Source organism: Camelus ferus, chromosome 16 (genome assembly GCF_009834535.1).
Source record: "Camelus ferus isolate YT-003-E chromosome 16, BCGSAC_Cfer_1.0, whole genome shotgun sequence".
Lineage (NCBI taxonomy): Eukaryota > Metazoa > Chordata > Mammalia > Artiodactyla > Camelidae > Camelus > Camelus ferus.
In genome coordinates, this window is record NC_045711.1 from 10,853,865 (window position 1) to 10,876,380 (window position 22,516).

Here is a 22,516-nt window from a genome sequence, read left to right on the forward strand (position 1 = left end):
TCCAGGCCAGAGCAAGAGAGTTTGCAGTGGACAGTGGCAGATGGACCCTGGAGAGAGCCCAGTGGGAAATTTAGAGGCTTCAGCTGCAGTGCGGAGGGGACGGAGATTTTAAAGGCACTGAATCAGGCAGGTGAGGCAGAGAGAGAAGGGCAAGGAGCCCATTGTAAACAAACCAAACAGTCCAGCCAGAAATGATGAAGGTTGGCTGAAGGCTGTGGTGGGAAGGGAGAGGAGGACCAACCTGAGACAGTAAGGGCGGGAAGCTTCCAGGTGTTTGGCTTGTAATTAAGCACTGCGCATTTTGAATAATACATTTTCAATATTTTCTTCTAGTCTCTCTGATTAAAAATTAAAGTTGACAAGCTTTGACCAAAACAAAAAGATTTTTTTTAATGTGGTATTCAGATTTCCCAAAAGTAAATCAATGTAAAAGAAATTCAAACACTTAAACTTTCAACTGATGGATTTTTTGAGGTACTTTTGTAGCATTTAAATGTCTGGAGCCGTTAAAGCTGGAAACTACACTGAAACCTTAGGGATCCTCTCCAATGTCTTGAAATCCTCACAAAACCCTCTGTGGCAGGGACTCTACACTTCTTTTCACAGGTGAATGAGGCCCAGAGAAGCAGAATTTGTGCGCAGGCAGCTGGCCCCTGAGCCTCTGCCCAGCGCTGCAGATGTAGGGGGAAAGAGGAATTGAGCTGGGGACATATTGGGACAGATCAGGACGAGGTGCTAGTGGGGTGTCAAGGTGGAGCTATCTGGCAAGAAAATAGAGATGCCAGTCTGGAGTCTGGAATAGAGTTTGAGTCATCAAAACCCTGGAAGTAGATGGGCTCACTGCTGAAGGGTGTGAAAATGGAGAATTTAAATGGGTGGGAATTCCACGAGGCGGTCTCCGCTAACTCTCCCAGATGAAGCCTGTCATCCCTGCCTCCACTGAAGCTGCTAATGTTCTCTCCTGGGACATTCCTCTCTGCCATCGCTCTCTTGGAGACCCCCCTCTGTGGTTCTTGCTATTCTTGGAAGGGGGTAGGGTCCCAGGCAAGCCAACCTGGACAGCAGTGTTCTTTATATATATATATATATAAAACATCCCGTCACAAAGTCATCCTTAAAGCGCTCTCCATCTCCTCCTTCCTTTCTGGGCCCTGGGACTCCAGAATGTCTGTGCCAAAGGAAGACAGGTGTGTCTTCCTTGAAGGGAGGAAGGCTGTCAGATCCCCAAGCTCCTCCTCTGTGCCAGGCCCTTTGCTGAGCACTGCAGATAAAAAAGATGGAAAATATCTACCTCTGCCCTCCAGGAACTCTCCGACTGAGGCAGGAGCAGACACACAAAATGAACACTTCAGTGTAGTTTGGCAAGGGCTGTAGACTGGGGAGCCACAGAGAGGAGGGCACCCAATCCAGGGTGGTGGGGGGGGGGGCAGAAGGGCTGTCAGGGAGGCTGGTCAGTCCTGGGGACAGCATTGCCCACTGTGGCCTGGCACCCAGAGGAGCAGACCCCTGCTGCGCCGTGCAGGGCCGTGCACCTCAGACCCCACACATACAGGTCACATCTCTCCTGTCCCTCTCTCCCTCCCTCAGGTTGAGCTGGGTCCCGGTCACAGATGTCTGCTGGCAGGCTCTCTTCTCCGTTCTCCAGGTCACTGGAGGCCTGAAGGAGCTGGACCTGAGCGGGAACCTCTTGCGCCACTCTGCAGTGCAGGGTCTTTGTGAGGCCCTGAGATGCCCTAGCTGCCACCTAGAGACGCTGCGGTGAGTCTGGCCTGGCTTCTGTTCTGATACAGAAATGGACGGAAGCTCTAAGATGGAAGCTGAGTCTGGGATGAGGGAATTGGTCTTTGTATTCAACAAGTATTCATCAAACCCCTCTCTGGCCGCCTACTGTGCCCAGTACCAGGGCTATTATGGTAAACAAAGGCAGACAGGATCCTTTCATCAGAGATCTTGCAAAAAAGACTGACGTGAATCAAGGAACCATATAACAAATGTGTAAATACGGAGCCAGATAAGGGCCTCCAGTGGGAAATTTCCTTTAGGAAATGATGCTTGGAGACCTGAAGAATCGGCAGATTTATCTAAGTAAAGCAAGGGGGAAGACAGTTCGAGGCAGAAGGAACAGCATGTACAAAGGCCCTGTGGCAGGAAGGAGGATGGGAAGTCAAGGAATTGAAAGCAGGGCAGTGTGGCTAGAGGGTGGAGGGTCAAGGGGTGAGATGAGGCCACAGAGATCAACAGGACTCACACCATGCAAGGTGTCATGGGCCAAGTTAGAATGTGGCAGGGCTGGGGGACCTACTACAATGGGATTTTAAGCAGAAGATTGACAAGATCAGTACATTTCAAAGTAAAAACAGACTGCAGTGTGAAAAACTGGATTGAAGGAGAGTAAAATTAGAGGTTGGGAAGCCACTTGTAGGAAAATTTCAGTAGTTCCCATAAAGGTGGTGAGAGCTTGGATTAAGGAAAATTATGATAGTTTCTGTAAGAGATGATGATAGTTTGGACTCCAATGTTGGCCATGGAGATGGAAAGAAATAAATGGATTCCAGAGATCTAGAAAAGTGAAATCAACCAAACTCCGTAATGGACTGGATCTCTATGGAGAAAGGGAGATAGATTTAGCAAGGGTGATCCTAGGTCTCTGGGTGGAAGAACTCATGGAATAGTGGCACCTTCCCTAAGGTAGGAAATACTGGGGGAAGAATGGTTGGGGGCGTGGGATGTCATGAGTGTGACTTTGTGCATATTCATTTAAAATTCCTTTTTGTAAAATGATTATAAATCAATGAAAAAAAGTTAAAAAAGAAAAGAAAAGAAAAGAAAATTCCTTTGAGGTACCCAAGTGGAGATGTCAAACAGGTACCAAATTAAGCTCTGTGCAAAAATAAGATTGCCCCATAAAACAAATCTCAACAAATTGAAAAGGATTGAACTCCTGCCGTTTATAGTCTCTGACCATAGTGGAATAAAGTTAGAAGTCAATAACAGGAGAAAGTTTGGGGAATTCACAAATACACAGAAAATAAGCAACATACTCTAAATAACAATGGGACAAAGAAGACATCACGAAGGAAATTCAAAAATGCTCTGAGATGAATGAAAACAAAAACGCAACTAGTCATGAAAATGGGTAAAACTCCTCCCTCATGGAGCCTACCTTCTGAAGGAGGGGGAGACAAAAGTCAAAGGAGTGAGTAAATTATATTGCATTTGATAAGGACCATAGAGAAAAATAAAGCAGAAAGGAGTAGGGGGCTGAGGCTGGGTGTGCATAAGGAGGGTGGTGAGGTGAGATTTCACCAAGGTGACCTTTGAGCAAAGACCTGAAGCAGGTGAGGGAACAAGCCATGAGATATCAGGTAAGAAGATTGTTCCAGACAGAAGAAACAGCAGGTGCAAAGTCCCTGAGGTGGGACCGAGCCTGGAGTGTTTAAAGAACAGTGAGGAGGCCAGTGAAGATCCAGCTAGAAGAGATATGAAATGAGGACAGAGAAGACAAGGAACCAGCTCTCCAGTGTCTCACAGACAAGGACAAGGACCTTGAATTTACCTCTGATGACATGGGAAAACATGGGAGGATTTTGATCAAAAGAGATCCAAAAACTGACTTACTGTTACTTGTTTCTATGTCTGCCCCACCCAGTGCCCGTGCGTTTCTGGGGTCCTGGGGGCCTTACTGAGCTCCACCTGGTCCACAGGCCTGGCCCAGAGTAGATGCTCAATGGGTGTTTGCGGGTGTTTGTTCAATCAACAGGTAAGTAAACCAAGGCCCTCAGTGTGCGTCTCCCATAGGTTGGCCAACTGCGGCCTCACAGCTGAAGGCTGCAAGGACCTTGCCTCTGGGCTGAGCGCCAGCCAGACCCTGACAGAGCTGGAACTGAGCTTCAACATGCTGCTGGACGCTGGGGCTGCGCACCTGTGCCAGCGCCTGGGACAGCCAGGCTGCGGGCTGCGGCGGCTGCTGTAATTGCTCCTTGTTGGCACTACTTTGTGGGGGTGGGCACTGGGGTGCGGAGGGAGCTGCCCTGGCACCGTGGGGCAGGGAGAAGGCGAGGGCTCAGCGGGGGCCACGACAGAGTCCCGCTGAAGCCGTCATACCCCTCCTCAACTTTTATTCTTATATTAGAAGCTCGCTCTTCCTTCATCCTGTATTTTAGACGCCCTTAATGTTGAAACCCACCATAGCATCCTACGTCAGGAACCCTGGGCATTTGGCAGAGCCAGTGTAGTTAACAACGACACCTAGATATACAAGTAGAACCTTGGGAAAATTAATCACACAACGTTGCTATGGTGAGTGGGCAGGATTCGAGGGAATCACACAGGCGTAAAAAAGGGAGGTTGCCTGCATCCTGATGGCCCCTTGGCTGCAGGAGGAAAATTTAAATCTCCCAGGCGACCGCAAGCCAGGCAGGTCTTTATCTTCCTTTAATATTACCTCAGAACCCCTGAAAGGACACAGGTACTAGAAAGGGAAACCCTAGTTACCCCGAGGAGAGGGCCCTCGGGACAATGGCTGGGGGCTCACATGTATCTCTCCTGCAGGCTGGTCAGCTGCAGCCTCACGTCCGGCTGCTGCCAGGACCTGGCCTCCATGCTCAGTGCCGGCCCCAGCCTGACAGAGCTGGACTTGCAGCAGAACGACCTGGACGACCTTGGCGTGAGGCTGCTCTGTGAGGGGCTCAGGCACCCTACCTGCCGACTCACACTCCTGTGGTAAGGCCCTGCCAGTCCCTTCCGGGCAGAGGGCGGGGAAGGGGGGCAGGAGGTAGGGTAGGCAGGGGATGCGAGTGCCATGGGATTGGATGGGGCAAGGAAAAGGGTACCAGGGCTTCTAGAGAGCCTGAGTTCATCACCAGCTCTGCCATTCACTGAGGCCATGTGACTTGGGTGGGGTCTTCACCTGGGACTCAGTTTTCTCATCTGTCTAAAAGGACTATCATGTCCTATAATGAAATAAAGTGCATGTGAAAACCAGCACAGTGCTCAGACGGACATGGGCTTGGAGCACAGGAGACCTGAGCGGCTGACGAGCGGCGAGCCCCTAGCCCTCGTTGCCACCCTCCCTCCCGGCCCCGAGGGCGATGTTCTTCTTCGAGCACCACTCATGCACGCCACCTCTCAGCCACTTCCTCTCTTCACCACCTCCTGAGAACAAGTCCTCTGCAGCTCCTGGCCGGGCCCTGTCACACACTCAGAGAGCTGACGGGCGCCAGACCCTCCATGTCCCACCACACTGGTCCTGCCCTCGGTCCCGGCTCCGTGGTGAAAGTGCGCCCCGGAGCCCAGCCTCTGCAGGGATTCTGGATTCGTGGATCCAGCTCACCGGTCGCTGGTCAGATCTTGTCTCAGAGCAGCCTGCTCTCTGACATCCTGCGAAGGGACTGCTTCCTTCCTCCCGGAGCTGCCCACATGCCCTCCAGGAATGAAGATTTAATCCCGAGCCACTGGGAATGCCCCTGGGATGGCCTCTGCCAACCAGGGCCACCTCACCCAAGGTCATGCCCCCTTCCTGGGGTGGCCTGCAGCCAATGCCTGACTGGTGTTGGGGTATAAAGATTCAGCCCGTCATCCCAATTTGGGACAGCTCTGAGGGGCCATGCTGAATTCAGTGTCCCCCCACCAGAGGCAGCTGAGGTCTGCAGTGAGACTACATCCAGCCCAGTTTTTCCCTCTGCCCCATCCTGCATCCCTCCCTCCCCTTGGCCTGGTGTTGACTCAAGAACACCCCCGGATAAACCTCCTCACCCTACTTTCCATCTCAGAGCCTGATTCCCGGGGAACCCAACCTGTGACAGCTTCCCATGGGAGGTGGCGGACTCCCTGCTTCTGAGCCCTGAGGACCTCGGGATCATGCGGGAGTCCCGGGAGAACCAGGCTTCCTTTGTGCTTTCAGGCTGGACCAGACCCAGCTGAGTGAGGAGGTGACAGAGATGCTGAGGGCCCTGAAGGAGGAGAAGCCTCAGCTGCTCATCTCCAGGAGACGGTAAGGTGGGGAGACCCAGGACTCCCTCCTGCTGACCCAGGCGGTGTCTGGGTCCTTGAGGCTCAGAGGGTCCAGAGCCAAGAGCTGGGGAAAGAAACATGGGGTGGAGGCAGAGGCAGCAGAGCTGGGAAGAAACCAAGAAACCACAGCAGCCAGAGTGAGGTTTTGTTGTTTGTTTGTTTGTTTGTTTAGTGCAAATAGAATCATTCCACTCCTCTGCTCAATCCCTTCCATTAGATGAATGAGATGAACAAATGAAAAAAGTGAAGGCGTGGGTGAGTGAGATTTGGAACATGGAATGCAATGTCCACCAGGGGGAGACAAAGACCAAGAGAGAGCACCTTGGCGTAGCAAGCGCACCCTAATCCCCACCTCCCAACACAAGTACACACACACCCTGGGGCTTGAGGGGTGAGCCCCAGAGACAGGAGGGTCCCTCCTCCTTCCCGGGGGAGTCTGTTGCACCCCCACGTTCTCCCAGTTTGGTGCATTTTGGCCTGTGACTGCAAAGGGCATCTCTTCTCGGGTCCCCTCACCTGAAATGGAAATGAGGGAGCTCCTAGGCTTAGAAGGGGACCCGTTCATCACAAAACAACATTCCCTGTGGCCCCACGATGTGTCAGACACACAGCAGCGAACAAGGACCCAACTTCCAGGAGCTCAGTGCAGCAGGGAGACAGGCACAAGTCACCGCTCTGCCTGGGCCCCTGTGAGGACTACGATGGGCCTTTTGACTTTATCCAGAGGAGATGATCTGAGTTCTAAACGATGGGAGGGGTTATCTGGGCAGAGAAGGCATCCATTCCAGGCAGAGACAGTGTTGCTGGGCAAGGGCTCGCGGCCTGATGTGCGTAGAAGCCAGTACTTCCACACAGGCTTTTGAAAAAAGAAAGAACTTTGAGGCTGACTGGCAAGGAGACAGCAGGGGAGGCTCTCACATCTGCCTCCTTGATCCAGGGTTCGTGGATTAAGGAAATTTCAAGTTTGGAAGCTGACTGGCTAGTCTCAAATCAGTCCCTATAAACTCCCCGAGTTTCTGGAAGCCAGATTTTCCTTTCTGAAGGACTTCTTGTTCCGTAAAGGGCTGCAGTGGCAACATTTCTATTCTTTGAGTCCTATAGACTGAAGATTCTTGGTTCTGGTGTCATCTTGGAGACGTGGGTTCCCGTCTTGTGCATGTGCAGTGCTGTCTCCATAAGATTAATCAGTCAATCAATTCAAGGAGGCAAAACCATTGTAAGCCGGTCAGTGTTTTACTTGCTGTTTCCGTAGAGGCTCTGAGCTTAGCTTCCTTGAGGAATAGGAGGCCAGGGACCTGGAGCAAGGCCACTTCAAATGTCGTCCGCAGACGAGCAGTGTCAGAGTCAGCACCACCTGGGAGCCGGTCAGCGAGGCGGAGTCTGGCGCCCCACCTCACACCTGCCGAATCACAGTCTCTGGGGTGGGCCCAGGAGTCCGTGCTCTAACCGGCCCTCCAGGTGGTTTTTAACGCCCAGTTTAGAGGTCTAGACCCCTGGTCTAGAGGTGAGTGAGCAGGGAGCGTCGTGGCACAGGTGGGACTGGGGGCGGGAGACGGGGGCACGGTCAGGTCTTTGGGGCCATGTTAAGAACTTCCGCTTTCACTTCCAAAAGAAATAGAGACATTTCAGGGCTTCAGTGGAGAAATGCTGTGTTAGAGTCATGCTTTCAGATCAGCTGCTGTGAGGGAAATGGACCGGGGAGGGTCAGGAGCCAAAGCAGGGAAACTTTTAGGATGATGCCGTGGTTCCAGGGCCTGGGACTAGAGTGGAGGCAGTGGAGGTGGACAGAAGAGCACAGAAAAGAGGGCTGTTTTGGAGGTGGTGTCAAGGTGACCGATCAAGGTGATCAATCCACTCTCAAAAGTCAGGGTGGTACCCCAGTTCCGGCATAAAAGGCTGGGTGGATGGAGGCCATTCGTGGAAACAGGGACAATGGGAGAAGCCCGATGGGGACCATGAGTTCAAACTCAGAGGAGCTGAATTTAAGCGGGGATGTCATGTAGACAGCCCGGCTTCCTCCAAGACCTCAGGGAGAATGCACTCTGTCTAGGAAGCCAAGTCTGCTGATCCCTAATGAGGGCCCAGGTGGCGGAGAGATGGGTGTAAACACGTCCTCACTCAAGCGGCAGAGACAAGAATCAGGTAGTTTGAAGGGGCCGGGCTGGGAGCGTCATGATGCGCGGCTGGGAGAGGGCATCTGTGAAAGGCCATTTCCTCCATCCCCCTGCCACTGCTGTGGGACAGGGCAGGATGCCCTCCTAGGAGAGCCCCATTCCACACGAGATCTTCCACCCACAGAACATTGCAGGATTTCTGCTTCCCTCTCTCCCAGCCTTGGGGGCTGGGGCTGCTCCTCTCCCAAATATGTGCAGTGTGCCTCAGAATCTGAACCGGAGTCCAGACTCCCAAGACCCACTCTGGGCTTCTGAGACCTGGGAATCACCTCTCCATCCCTGCCCACCCATCTTTTGAGGCGTGTTCATCTCACAAGCTGCCCACCCGCAGCACACTGGGAAGAGCAACGCTTCTGGGATGTGAGCGAGGGGAGGAAGGAGGGCTGGGGCCGGGGGGCAGCAGGGTTGAGCCTCCTCAGGCAGCAGGCGGCAGCCCCAGGAGCAGGGATGGGGGCTGCCGCAGTCCAGCAGGCCCGCCCTGGGGTGAAGGGCCGTCCGTGATCTAGCCTTAGGGGACTGGGGGAGGCCATACGGGAGAACTAAAGCTGGCCCTGCCCTGTGTGTTCCAGAGGGAAGCTCCCCTCAGGTAGCACAGGTGGGACCCTTCTGTCTGTCTGCTCCTGCCCCTCCGGGGGACCTGCACACGGCGTCTCTGGGGACTGAAGATGACTTCTGGGGCCCCACAGGGCCCGTGGCTACCGAGATGGTTGACAAAGAGAGGAGCCTGTACCGGTGAGTGAGGGGGCTCTGCGTGCCCCCCACCCAACCAGCCTCACACTGAGTCCCCACAGACAGTCTGTACCCCACTCACAGCCCACTGGGTCCCCACCCCTTTTCCAAGCCACCAGGCAGGGGTAGGGCTGAGATACTGGATCGGTCCTTTTATTATGGAAAAAGAGGTTTTGGTATGAAAATTTTCAAACATACACAAAAGTAGAGTCCAGGGAACTTCCATATATACCCATTACCCGGATTCAACCACCATTTTGCCCAATTTGTTTCAACTATTCACTTTCCCCCTCTTTTGTTGTTACAGTATTTTAAATCCCAGGGTGTCAGGTGATTTTATCCTTAAATATTTTGGGAGGACATTTTAAAAAGTACAAATAAAGACCTTTTCTTCCATAACCACAGTGCCATGTTCACATCTAACAACGTTTACCGTGGGTCTTTTCGTGTCATCTGACACCCCGCCCCTTATTTGAACGTGCTCCACTGTCTGAGTGTGTCTCTGCAAATGCTTTGTTCTAATCAAATGAAGTCCACTCGTATGTGGCTTGTCATGTCTCTTAAATAGCATCTAAATCTCCTTTCATCTGTATGCTTCTATTTAATTAATATCCACCAGGTGCGAAGTACCGTACCAGTAACTGGGGGCCCTGAGATAAATACGGCAGCCCTGCCTTCCCGGGGTCTCCAGCCATGAGTAATACTTGTCTGTGACCCCTGTCATGACCTCCCACATAACACACTGCCACTCACCATCATAGACGTTACCTCAGCTGGGAGATAACCCCCAACTGAACACCTACAGAAGCTGGCATCCTCGACCCCATGATTTACCGGATGGGGAAACTTGGGACAGTCACTTAAGAACCCTGCGAAGTGTTGTTTTCGGCTCCCGGGGTTTATCATTAATGTTATCATGCAAAATGCCATTAATTATTGGCAAATAGGCCCTTTAAAAACAAGAACACTTTCCTATTGTATCATCATCATCAGTATCATCATTATAAAAATGGCCAGCCATCCCCAGCGCATATGAAGCTGTGCGCACGCATTAGGTCACTGACTCCTCACGGCCCTGTGATGGGTGATGTTATGATCCTGTGTTACTGGTGGGGAAACTGAGATGGAGATTGGGGCGGGGGTTCAAGTACTTGTTCACGGATCCACAGTCAGAGAGCAGAGGAGCCGGGACTCAAACTCAAACCCTCTGACTCCAGCATCTGGGTCTACAGGCATTCTACTGGATCCGCAGTGCCCGGCACAGGCTCTGGCCTCCAGTAAGGGCTCAGTGAGTTTGTGTAGAGTAATTCAGTGTCCACTGCTCCCTCTTCTTCCCAGAGTCCACTTCCCCATGGCCGGCTTCTACCACTGGCCCAGCACGGGTCTCCGCTTCGTGGTGAGAGGGCCAGTGACCGTTGAAATTGAATTCTGTGCCTGGGACCAGTTCCTGAACAGAACTGTCCCACCACACGGCTGGATGGTTGCAGGGCCTCTGTTTGACATCAAGGCTGAGCCAGGAGCCGTGGCAGCTCTGTACCTCCCTCACTTTGTGGCCCTCCAAGGTAAGCAAGAGGGAGGGGTGGAGGCAAAGTGATGGTGGTAAGAATGGGCCTGAAAGGGGCTTTGGGTGGTGATGTTCTGAGGGAGGAACTCTTGGCTTCCTTAGAGACAATGAGAGGGGGTTGGCCCTGTGGCCTGATCCCATGGCCCTGCCGGCCCTGCCCTTCCTGCTGAGTGTGTCATCAGCACCTTCCAGGCTCAGGTGAGTTGCTGAAGCATAGAGCAACTTTCCCCGCTCAGGGAGAGACACTGGACCCCCACTGTGTAAAGGTGGAAGCACAGAGAGCTGTCTTGCACAGTGGTTACCAGTATGGGCTGCCGGAGTTTGGCTCCCAGCGAAAGAACTTGCTTCCCAACTCGGAGAGTCTAAACAAATTACTTAACTTCTTGGTGCATCATGTGACAAGTGGCGCTAATAACAGCGTCCCCCTCCGTGTTGTGAGGACACCCTAGCCACGCCCTGGTCAGTCTGGGAAATGGGACTGGCCCAAGGAAGAGGTCCCCCTCCAAGTGCACAGGAGTCCAGCCTAAGCCTGCTGGGCCGAAGACCAAATCTGGACAGGAGTGAATTCACCAAGCTGGTGGCCCTGGCGGAGGGCTGCTGGGACGTGGCTAATGATAACTGTGAACGATGATCAGCCGTCTGTGCCTGATAGCAGGCAAGGCAGTTCCATTTACATTCACATCATCTTGATTTTCACAACGACCTAGCGAGGCAGCTGCTATGGTTTTCCCCTGATGCACCAGTGAGAAAACTGAAGCTCAGAGATGTGAAGATGCTTGACCAGAGCTGGGAATCCTAACCCAGGTCCTATTAACCCCAGGATGAGAGCCAAACCCACACGCCCCCAAGGCCTGCCCAAGCCCATATCCCACCAGCCTTCTCTAGACCACATCCTGGACTTCACACTGCGGCTGGACAGAACTTGTTCCCTTTGGATTCTGAATTCAGAGCTAGAGGCAAAATACACAAAGGCTGCTTGTAGCTCCAGGTGCCCAGGCCCCGCCAGGAAACCAGGGCCCTTCCCGGAATGCCTGCCGCCTGCTCTCTGCACTGCAGCTGTTTCTTGTCCTGGCCACAGTGACCTCACTGCCTAATGCAGGCCTGATTTAGGACTCCGGTGCTGGCTGTTTCTTCTTCATCATTGGGGAGGTCCTACGTCAAGTAACTTCCCATGGTGGGTTTTCTCCCACTATTACCTGAAAACTGGGTTTGCCTCTTGGTGGGTGTGGAGCCAAAAGACACAACCCAGCCGAAGACAGGGAGAAGAAAGAATTTATTACTTGCAACAGGTAAGGAGAACACGGGATCTTTCTCAAAGCAGTGTCTCCCCAAACAGCAAAACTGGGGAAGCTTTAAGCTAAGGGTTCATGCATATTCATGAAGGCGCTTTAGTTGATCGAATTCCCAAGGGTCAGGAAAGGTCACCACCATCATCCCTTTGGTTTCAGCGCCTGCTGCCTGCGGGGTTTAAATTCTGCAGAACAGCTCAAGAAAGCGCTTCAGGCTAGTCTTCACCATTGAAACAGAACTGAGAGTCTGTACAACTCATTTGTTACCTTTGCTATTGTTACTTCCCTGGCTTAATAACAGTTCTTTTGCTCCCTTGAGATCATTATTACTGAGACTTGTTCAAAGACAAGCTTTGTGGCCAGATCACAAAATGGCTTAAGCCAAAAATGGCTTCTCTTTTATGTCAAGAAAGCCATGCCTCGTTCTCTTTCTCCAGGGACCCCCCCCCCCCCATCTGCTTACACTCCCTCTCCCCCGCTACCCATCCCAGGAATGCACTTGCCCTAGATGGCTAGGAACCACACATGCTTCGAAATTGTTGCTTCTCTGGAACAACAGTTCATTGAGCACTTTTGTTTAATAAAGGGCTGTGAGGCTGTGGGCCCCAGGCCCTGACACAGAAACACTCCTACAGTAAGCAGGTGGGGTCAGGGGTCCCTGGAGAAAGAGAACCACACCAGCATGGGTAAACGTGGGGATCAGTAACTTTCCTGGCTCCAGGACCAGAGGCTGGGCTCCTGTGTGGGTTTGGCTGCAGGCGTTCCTGCAATGTTCCCACCCTAGAGACAGGATTGCCCGCAGCCACAAAAGGCCCCAGCCCCAGACATGCTGCCTTCCCTGGCTGGGTCCCCCAGGAAGGCCACTGAGCCTGCACCCTGGGACCTCCCTCCCCTAGCCGAGCCTCACTCCTTGAGGGCACTAAGTCCTTGCCTCTCAAATCCACTGTTCGGCAGGGAACTGCGTGGACATCCCTCTGTTCCATGTGGCCCACTTCAAAGCGGAGGGGATGCTCCTGGAGAAGCCAGCCAGGGTGGCACCCTGCTACACAGTCCTGGAAAACCCCAGCTTCTCCCCCATGGGAGTTCTGCTGAGAGTGGTCCATGCCGCCCTGCGCTTCATTCCCATCACCTCCACCGTGCTGCTGTACCATCACCTCCATCCTGAAGAAGTCACCTTCCACCTCTACCTGATCCCCAGCGACTGCTCCATTCAGAAGGTGATGCTAAGAGCCAGAAAGGCTGGGCTGACAGGAAACATGAAATGCAACCAGAGGGTCCCTGAGATGGGTCAACTGGGAATGAGGATGGGCCTTTTATAAGTGGGGACCTCGAAGTGGGTGAATAATCCTGCCCCTGCTCAGCCATGGGCGGGTCTGGATCCCTAAGGTCTCCTCCAGCTGGCTTTGCTGGTCCATCACTCACCTCTGGACAAGCCTCTTTCCAGGAGTTAAAAGGATGGGAGGTCTCCATGCTTAGAACTGTCTCCTTTCCACCGTTTCCCCGTCCTCTCCAACAGTGCCCCAATTCCCACCCAGAATTAGCAGAGGCCAAGCGTGGGGCGCTCTGTGTAGCAGTGCAAGGGGGTTGAGGGGCCAGCAGGGGTGGTGTAGCCCCCCACCCCCACCCCCCGACACACAGAAGCACAATCTCATTTTGTTCAGACCAGATTCCAAGGGAGGTATCTCTGAGCCAGGCACGCCTCCTCCTTTGATGGTTGTTCGGTACTTTCCTCAGGCCATAGATGATGAAGAACAGAAGTTCCAGTTCGTGCGGATACACAAGCCGCCCCCGCTGACCCCGCTCTACATGGGCTCCCGCTACATTGTGTCTGGTTCAGAGAGGATGGAAATAATGCCTGAGGTGAGCGGCCCAGATGTTCCGCCCTCCCCGGGGCCCGAGGTCATGCTTGCGGATGGATAGCTGCGGGCAACTCTCAGATCTTTCCCAGGGGCGGGTTAAACTGGGGTTGGGCACAGACTGGGAGTGGGATTCAGGGTGGGCAGAATGCTTCAAAGATTGGGAGAAAAAGGAAGCTGGGGGGAGGGTCATATTCAGGATGAGGACAACAGTGGGATTTGACTTGGGGGCGCTGAGAAGAGTTGGGCTATAGGGTGTCCAGCCCTCCAATCAAAAGCACCATGAAAGGGAGGGTATAGCTCAGTGGCAGAGTGCGTGCCTAGCTTGCATGAGGTTCTGGGTTCAAGCCACATTGCCTCCATCAAAAATTAATTAATTAACTAACTAACTAACTAACCTAATCCCCCCCCCCAAAATTAAATTAAAAAAAAAAACCCACAATGAACTTACATGGAGCTGAACACACGGGGTTTAGGACTCATGGCGGTGGGAGACCACACACCACAGGAAACCACGGGGCCTCTCAGCACAAAGGTGTCAGGAAGAACCTATTATAGCATCTACCCTGCCTTGGTTGGGTAATTTGGGGGAAGGTCTAAGGAAATGGAGATTTGCTCTAGATTGGGTGCTGTCGGAAGGCAGGGGCAATTCTATGACTGGGAACCTCAGCACGTCTTTAGTCAGAGCAGACCCGACAAGGATAAAGCCGCAACTGCTTAAATAGCAGGGACTCGTTCAGCAGGGAGGGAGGAGATGGAGGAAGAGGATCTGGTTTGGGATGTGTGAACACTCCATTCAAGGATGAATCCTGACTCATTCATGGGGCATCAGCCTGTGCTTATCCTTCTGATTCAGGGTTTGTGGGAAATGAGGAAAAGAGCAGTGTCTGAAGGTTGAAGTTGATTTCAGTCCAGGAAATCATCGGAGTGGGGCTGAGCAGGGCCAAGGAGGTGTCGGCTGGGGAAAGACTTCACCTGCAGGACGGATGGTGGCTTCTCCCACGGTGATTCTTTCTGCAGGAGCTAGGAGCTCTGCTATCGGAGCCCCAGAGAAGCCCAGCTGTTCTCTGAGTTCTATGTTGGCCATTTGAGGTCGGGGATCAGGCTACAGATGAGAAACAAGAAAGATGGGACCGTGGTATGGGAAACCTTGGTGAAACCAGGTAAAGTCAAGACAAGGGGCACAGAGGTGGGAAAGAGAAAGTCGATTAAAGTGCGGACGTGTGTGTTGCCAGGGTGGGTAGGGGTTGGGGGGAGGCAGCAGTTTGTATTATCACAATTTGCCGATGAGAAGAAACAGTCCAGTGGGGAGTTAGGTAGCTTTTTCTGGTTACACAACAGAAAAGAATTTGAAGTCAAGTTAACCTGACTCTAAGTCCCGTGTTCTCTCTCTGGCACCATGATGTCTCCACACTGCCCTTGAATTAATAGATTTTGACACCCACAAGGTTTTTGGCAGTTTCTCACGATAGCTTGGATATTCAATGAAACAGTAAGAACTAGATGGTTATATGGTTGTGTAGATAAGTCAGTTTTTGCAATGTGAGTTACTCTAACCTGGATCATTCAGATTATTTTCAAGGTAGACAAGAAGGAATCAGATAATGAACTTTCATGGAAGGGAGAAACTTTACAGTCTCTTAGTCCAACACCAACACCCCCCAAGGACGAGAACCTCCTGAGCAGCCCTTCCTGGGACAGCCAGCCCTTGTCAGCTATTAAAATATGATCACATTGCCTGAGCTGCTGTGACAGATGTCACACTGTGGTAGAAAGAGAATGGACTTTTTTTTTCATTGAAATTATAGTCAATTTACAATGTCATGTTAATTTCTATACAGCATTTCTAATGATTCAGCTATAAATGTATGTATATTTATATACACACACACATACTCCTTTTCATACTCTTTTTCATTATAGGCTATTGCAAGGTATTGAATATAGTTCCCTGTGCCATACAGTAGGACCTTGTTGTTTATTTTATATGTGGTAGTTAGTATCTGCAAATCCTAAACTCCTAATTGATTCCTTCCCCTCAACCCTTTCCTCTCTGATAACCATAAGTTTGTTTTCTATGTCTGTAAGTCTGTCTCTGTTTTGTAAACAAGTTTATTTGTGTCATTTTTTTTTTTAGATTCCACATGTAAGTGATAGCATACAGTATTTTCCTTTCTCTTTTTGGCTCACTTCGCTTAGAATGACGATCTCCAGGTCCATCCATGTTGCTGCAAATGGCATTATTTTATTCTTTTTCTGACTGAGTAGTATTCCATTGTGTGTGTGTATATATCCCATTTTCCTTATCCAGTCATCTGTTGATGGACATTCAGGTTGCTTCCATGTCTTGGCTATTGTAAATTACTCAGTCTTGGCTTGGGTACAGTGAAAGGTGGAGAATTCACTGGCCCCACTCTGGCTTTTCCTTGACTGGGTGAGCTTGGGAAAATTACTTAACTCATTTGAGTCTCAGTTTCCTCATATGTAAAACGAGGCTCACAATGCCTAACTTGTAGGATTGTTGGAAAGATTAAACAAAATAATGTCTGTTCATGTCTCACACAGTGGTCCCTAATAAGTAGTAGCAATATTATTCTTTTTCCTCATATTAAGCCAATTTCTTCTTCATCTCCATCTTAATTCTGTCCCTCGGAGCTGACAGAAGAATCTGTTTCCTCCAGGGGAAAGCCCTTCAGTTACTTAAGGACTGTGATCAAGGCCTCCCTTAGGTCTGCTCTTAGGCAAGTTAAACATCTCCACTTCCTCCCATCATTCCTCTTATATTTTGGTTTTTAAATTCTTTGCCATCTGGGTCACCTTCCCCAGTAGATGCTCCCATTTGCAGCTGAGTCAGGATGGACCCCAAGGCTGTCCGTCAGCATGGAGGATGTGGAACACCCTCCTCCCTCCATCCAAGTGAACCCCATGCTCCCAGAACCACAGTTGGAGCCCCCCTCTCCCTGTTCCCACTACCACACGCTGTCAGGTCACACTGACCTTGAGTCTGCTCAGATTCCCGGGTCTTGTCCACACGAGCTGCTGTGGACAGCCCCTTCCTCTCCTTCTGCAAGTAATTGATTAAGCCCCTTCATTCATTGCTGCTATTTATTTTCCTGTTGAAATTCACCCATCAATCCCAGGTGCTAAGGTTTTCTTGGTCTTGATTTTGAAATCAAAATCCAGAGCAGATTTGATCTGTGGGAATCCAGAAGACCACACAAGGGCATGGAGATAGATTTCTGCTCAGAAGAAGGACATCTCAAATAGTTTAAGCTGTCTAAACCCTGGTTAGTTCTCCACCAGGGTTCCCTTCAGGTCAAGACTGGATTAAACCATTTCTGGGATGTTGAGAGAGAAATTGCTGTAGCTCATTTGGGTGTCTTTTCTCTCTCTGTCTCTCTCTCTGATTATTGCCTCTGGGCCCCCGCTTCTCCATATTCACCTAGATAATCTCTGAAGGCCCTCCCAGCTTTTACTCCAGATTCTATCAGACTTCGTCTGTATCTTGTTCTCAGAATCAAACAATCTCAGAAATAAATGGGCAGGAGTTTCAAGGATTATCACGTGTATGAATAACCATCCCTGTTACAGATGCTTCTTCATCTCTGTTTTCCTCCAGGAGATCTCAGGTGTTCAGCCACTCTGGTCCATCCAGGCCCAAAAGGTCAGTGAGAGCTGTTAGAGGCCACAGGAGCCTGTGGCAGCCAGTCTGGGCTGTACTGTCTGGTCCTGAAGGGGAGGGAAGAGAGAAAAGGAAGGGGCTCTGTCATTGCCAACCTCACAAGGGATCAGGCCGTGGAGAGCGTCGTGTGCCCCAGGGCGGTCCCTCCCCATGCCCCTTCCTCTTCCCATGGGGGCCCTGGCACCTCCCACTGGACCACCTCAGATGCTTCCATCAAGAACCCCACCCCCACCCCTAGCTCAAGCAGAATGCTAGGCTGGGTGCTGATGTGAGGGAGGGCAGAGGTGCCTTCCTGGTGCCTCAGACACCTTTACCTGGGAGAAGGAAGCCAGGGATGCAGGTGAGGTGAGTGGAGAGAAACAGGTGGGGGATCGGAGGTAGAGGCTGTGGTAGGAGCCCTTCTTCGTTCGTTTCCAGCCTCCCCATCACCCCCAGATGCCCCGGGCTTGCTTCACTTTGTGGACCAGTATCGGGAGCAGCTGGTGGCTCGAGTGACATCCGTGGACCCCATCCTAGACAAGCTGCACGGGCAGGTGCTGAGTGAGGAGCAGTACGAAGGGGTCCGGGCTGAGGCCACCAAGCCGGGCCAGATGCGGAAGCTGTTCAGCTTCAGCCGGTCCTGGGACTGGGCCTGCAAAGATCGCCTCTATCAAGCCCTGAAGGAGACCCATCCTCACCTAATTTTGGAGCTCTGGGAGATGTGGGGCACTGGAGGAGACCAGAGGGGGTTCCTGAAAAGCTCGGCAGTTGTCTGAACACCTGTCGTGAGTCCTGGGTCTGCCTCCTCACAATTTGTGTCTGTTTCTTCATCTATAAACAAGTTGCCATCTGAGTTGCTTTCTTGCCCTAAAGCTATGGAACTTCAATGATGCCTTTGCTGGGCATTATATGTCCATGCCCACAGGCACCCAGACTGCCTTCCTTGGCTTCCACGGGCCAGCTGTCCAGCTGGGAGGACAGCATCTCAGGGAATGTCTGCCTGGAGCTGGCAGGACTTCTGTGGATCTTGTAGAAGCCTAACCCAAGAACCTGGTCTGATGGCCACAGGAGCCAAGCCTAGAGCCCTCCCTGTGCCACCCAGATGCAAGGAGGAGTAGGGAGGACATGGGACTGGCCACCTCTGGCTGGAGACGGACAATGGAAATGGATACCTTGGGGGTCTTGAATGGCTTGTGAATAGGGGCGAAAACAGATTTGTTTTTCACTTGTCCACATTGAGCTTGGTTTTTCTATTAGTCCAAATTGTGCTTCATTGTTTCTGAAGTTGAGGTGGGTTCCTAGAGCCAGGAGATGGTGGAGAAGGAGGCCATGAGAGAATCAAAAAAAAAAAAAATACAACAAATGAGAGATGTATCAACTGAAAAAAATCATGCAACTTAAAAGTTGAGAATGATGTTTTATTCAGCAGTCTGAGGACTTCAAGTCTGGGGACATCTCAAATTTAGAAATTTAGCACTTTTCTATGTATAGGAAGATGCAAGAGTCTGGGCTCATTGAAATCACTCCTTTGATGTGCATCTTAGCTAGCCAGAGCCAGTATCATGTTCTTTCCCATCCTGAGTCCCCTCTGGGGATAGGGGTGGCTGCAGTGGCTGAGGGCTTGGCAGGAGACATCCAGGGCTCACTGTTGGTGGCAGCTGTGGCTTGATGGCTGCAACATCCTTTGTTTCCTGATATGGTAGGCAACATTTTTCATTCACAAATGTCAACAAAAATTTTAGAAGATGGAAAGCAGATGATACAAGCTTCATCCCTTGGGGAAAGCTGACACCAAGCCTGCAAAGTTTCAAAAGATGCCTATTGGCACTGTAGAACCCGGGAAAGGGGCAGGGCACTGCAGCTCTGAGTCCCTCTGAAGTGGGTGTGGGGAAGGGGAAAGCTGAGTCTGTATTAGGAGCAGGTAGGCACCCAGTCTCTCCCACTTACATGAACCCACAGAGCCAGAGCACTGCTGCTCCCTTCCTCCCTTCCTAAATGTTTGATCTCTGCAGAGGCTGAATCAGACAGACAGTTCAGAATATCAGCCGCAACTGGGAAAGCAGAGTGAGGTATTGTGTTGTAAAGAATAATAGGATTTAATTGATGGTCAGCATCCTTCCAGTGAGACACCTACACACTGATACCCTCCCCATTAGGTCCTCAGGGTGCTGGCAGACAGGAGTATAAAGCCAGCCATTCTACTCCTAGGTGCTGTCCCTAGAGAAATAAAAGCACAAGTCCATATAAAGATTTGTACGCAAATGTTCACAGAAGCTTTATGTGTAATAGCCCCAAACCAGAAACAACCCAAATACCCATTAATAGATAAATGGATAAACAAATTGTGGTACATCCATGTGATGGAATACTATACAACAACTGAAAAGGACAAACTACTAATACACCGGACAAGGTAGGTGACTCTCCAAATAATGACAGTACGTAAAAGAAGCCAGACAAAAGAGAGTACGTACTGTGTGGTTCCATTTCTATAAATTTCTATAAAATGCAAATGAATCTAAGAAAGCAGATTAATGGTTGCCTGAGGGTGGGGTGGGAGTAGAGGGCACAAGGATGGACAGGAAGGAGGGATTCCCAAGGGACACAAGACACTTTAGAAGGATGATAGGTATGTTTGTTACTATGATTGTGGTGATGGTTTCACAGTGGGTATACACCCCGCAAAACATCAGATTTACACATTAAATATTGTATAGGGTTTATTGTGTCAGTTTTGCTTTAGTAGAGCTCTAAAATGCTGCCACATCCAGATGGCCATCCCATCTTTGAATATTTCGAGTGATGAGAAGTTGGCTGCCTCCGAGGCAGGTCCTCCCACCTCTGGGCAGCTCTGATTTTGAATGTTCTGCTGCTGGTGGAGCCCTGTCCTCTTTCTGTGGGAGTGATGGTTTTGAATCACATGCACAATGACACCTTTGTGCCAGCTCAACAAAGCCCTGTGCATCACAAAGAGTTAACACAGAATGTGGTGACTAACATGTTCTCAGCAGTCAGACTCAGAATTTCCCGGGAGCCAGGTGTTGGTGTCCAAGGAACAGAAGAACCTCAAGCATCCTCCAGTTGGGATGCCCATCCTGCCAAAGCCAGGGGCTCAGGTCGCCCCCATGGTGACTTCTCCATTTCCAACTGACTCCTGCCTAGTTTCTCATGAAACCATGTTCTCCCTTAATTCCAGTCGCCCACTCTTCCCATTATTATGGCTACCTAACAAAGCATCCTAAACCTCAGTGGCTTCAACAATGACAAAATTTAATTTGCTCAAGACATTTAACATTGTGAAGGGCTTGTCTCTGTTCCACTCAGCATCATTTGGAGGGGCTCAAAATCTGAGTGCTGGAATCACCTGAAGGACTGCTCAGTTGAATGTCTAGTGGTTGATGCTGGCTGTTGGTTGAGACCTTAGCTGTGGCTTTGTCACAAGGAGCTAGATTCCTAGAGTGAGTGGAGAGAGAGAAAGGGAGAATCAGAAGCTGTATCCTTTTATGATCTAGTTTTGGAGGTCACATAGCATCGTTTCATTTCTACCATATTCTGATAGTTAGAGCAATCATATCCCTTGAACCCATATTCAAGGGGAAGGAACTAAACCCCACCTCTCAGTAGGGTTGTGATATTTTAAGAGGAGCACATAGAATGGGAGATAGATAGATAGATAGATAGATAGATAGATAGATAGATAGATAGATAATTTTAGTACAGCCATCTTTGGAAAATACAATGTGTCACATCCTTCAAGTTTCTCCTGTATCAAACATCCTTTACCCTAGGAGTCCTCTGGCCAGTAATCAGGTGTGCCATCATTTCAACCTAGGGGAGAGGGCCTGACCCTCATCTGACTCTCTCCCCAACTTCCTCGGTTCTCAAAAGACACAAACAATCCTTCAGAATCTCAGATCATGGACACTGGAAATATTACTGATTCTTTGGATTTGCAGGTAGGTCAGCAAAAGGTAATCGAGCCCACAGTGGTGAAGCTGAGACCCACCCCCCGAAAGCCTCTGTGAGCCAGGAAATCAGTCCATGACTGAGCACAGAGCAGGTTCTGAATGGAGCGGTCACTGGGCATCAGGTAGAGGTGGAAGGTGGCTTTCTCAGGACCAAGGTGATGGTAGAGCAACATGGTGGGTGTGCGGGGAATGAAGAAGCCCAGGGCAGCATGGATTGTTCTCAACAGTGGTGGAAGATTGGGGGTTCTCCAGGAGCACTGTGTTCAGATGGATCCACCCTAGATGAATTTCCTTTCTCTTTCAAGTGGGCTACTTAGAACAAGTGTAACCTTCTTGGGAAGGACTCCATATCCTCTGGTGTAGCTCCTCTCTGAAGTACCCAGATTGTGGTATCTCAGGCAGATTTCCTGAGTTTCTCGGATGCTAGAAACCATCACCAAGTGGAAGAAATTAACTATTTGATGATCATGAGCATGTAGCCCCCAGACCTTCTGGCGCCTAAGGATTAAGCACCATTAACCAATCAGAGAATTATGCACAGCTGGTCACAGACACTGGGATGCCCCTCCCTCAGCGGCCTTTAAAAATGCTCAGCTGAAACCCTTCAGGGAATTCAGGGTTTGGGGAGCATAAGCCATGCATTCTCCTTGCTTGGCCCAGCAATAAATCTCTCTCTGCCCCAAACCCCAACATTTCAGTTGGTTTGGCCTCACTGTGCATCGGGCACATGAACTTGTGTTCAGTAACAATTTTGGTGAAGCCAGCCTAGGAGTCTGTGCTGGTGGCTGGTCAACCCCTGCTGGAAACAGCTTTTTCACTGGGTCCCCACCGGCTGCCAGAGCTCATCTCACTACAGGGAAATGAGATTCTCCCTGACAGGCACCTGCTGCCCTGGCACGAGGCTTTGGAGCTGAGAAACGTCCTGAGCTGCGATCCACATTCAGTGTTGCTTGAGGGTGAGGGTGAGTTGCTCCAGCTTTCACCAGCTGGAAATTCTCTCCACTCCATCTGGGTTCATTGTGAGCCACTCTGGGTCCATTCTCTTTCAAAATCTGAGCCAATCAGTTTGGAGGCCTCTATCTACGAGTAGAAGTGGAATATTTCAGACTGCACCTCCTCTGATTGTGTGTCTGTGCAACCATGGCTTATTTATTGTTTGTGTTTTCGTGTTTGTCATTTTTAGGGTGAGCCACTCTGGCTTGCATAGGACGGGGAAATTCTACCCACTCCATCTGGGCTCATCCCCTTCCAGGAAGTGAGTCA

General features: G+C 50.8%; 1 protein-coding gene across 12 annotated transcripts in view; it reads left to right on the forward strand.

Annotated features, from left to right (window-relative positions):
- The window catches only part of NLRP1 (NLR family pyrin domain containing 1), a 29,034-nt gene extending 10,518 nt beyond the window's left edge, over positions 1 to 18,516 (forward strand). For 5 of the 12 annotated variants that reach the window (XM_032498472.1, XM_032498466.1, XM_032498465.1 and 2 more), the window contains 13 exons: positions 1,588 to 1,758; positions 3,799 to 3,969; positions 4,552 to 4,722; positions 5,903 to 5,992; positions 7,114 to 7,236; positions 8,063 to 8,154; positions 8,756 to 8,918; positions 10,254 to 10,477; positions 12,723 to 12,985; positions 13,503 to 13,628; positions 14,457 to 14,787; positions 17,244 to 17,288; positions 17,724 to 18,516. In XM_032498472.1, the coding sequence (XP_032354363.1) occupies positions 1,588 to 1,758; positions 3,799 to 3,969; positions 4,552 to 4,722; positions 5,903 to 5,992; positions 7,114 to 7,236; positions 8,063 to 8,154; positions 8,756 to 8,918; positions 10,254 to 10,477; positions 12,723 to 12,985; positions 13,503 to 13,628; positions 14,457 to 14,522 (1,660 nt within the window). In that variant the 3' untranslated portion in view covers positions 14,523 to 14,787; positions 17,244 to 17,288; positions 17,724 to 18,516. The other 7 variants (XM_032498467.1, XM_032498470.1, XM_032498468.1 and 4 more) reach the window with 7 other exon arrangements.
- Positions 18,517 to 22,516: the final 4,000 nt, after the last annotated feature.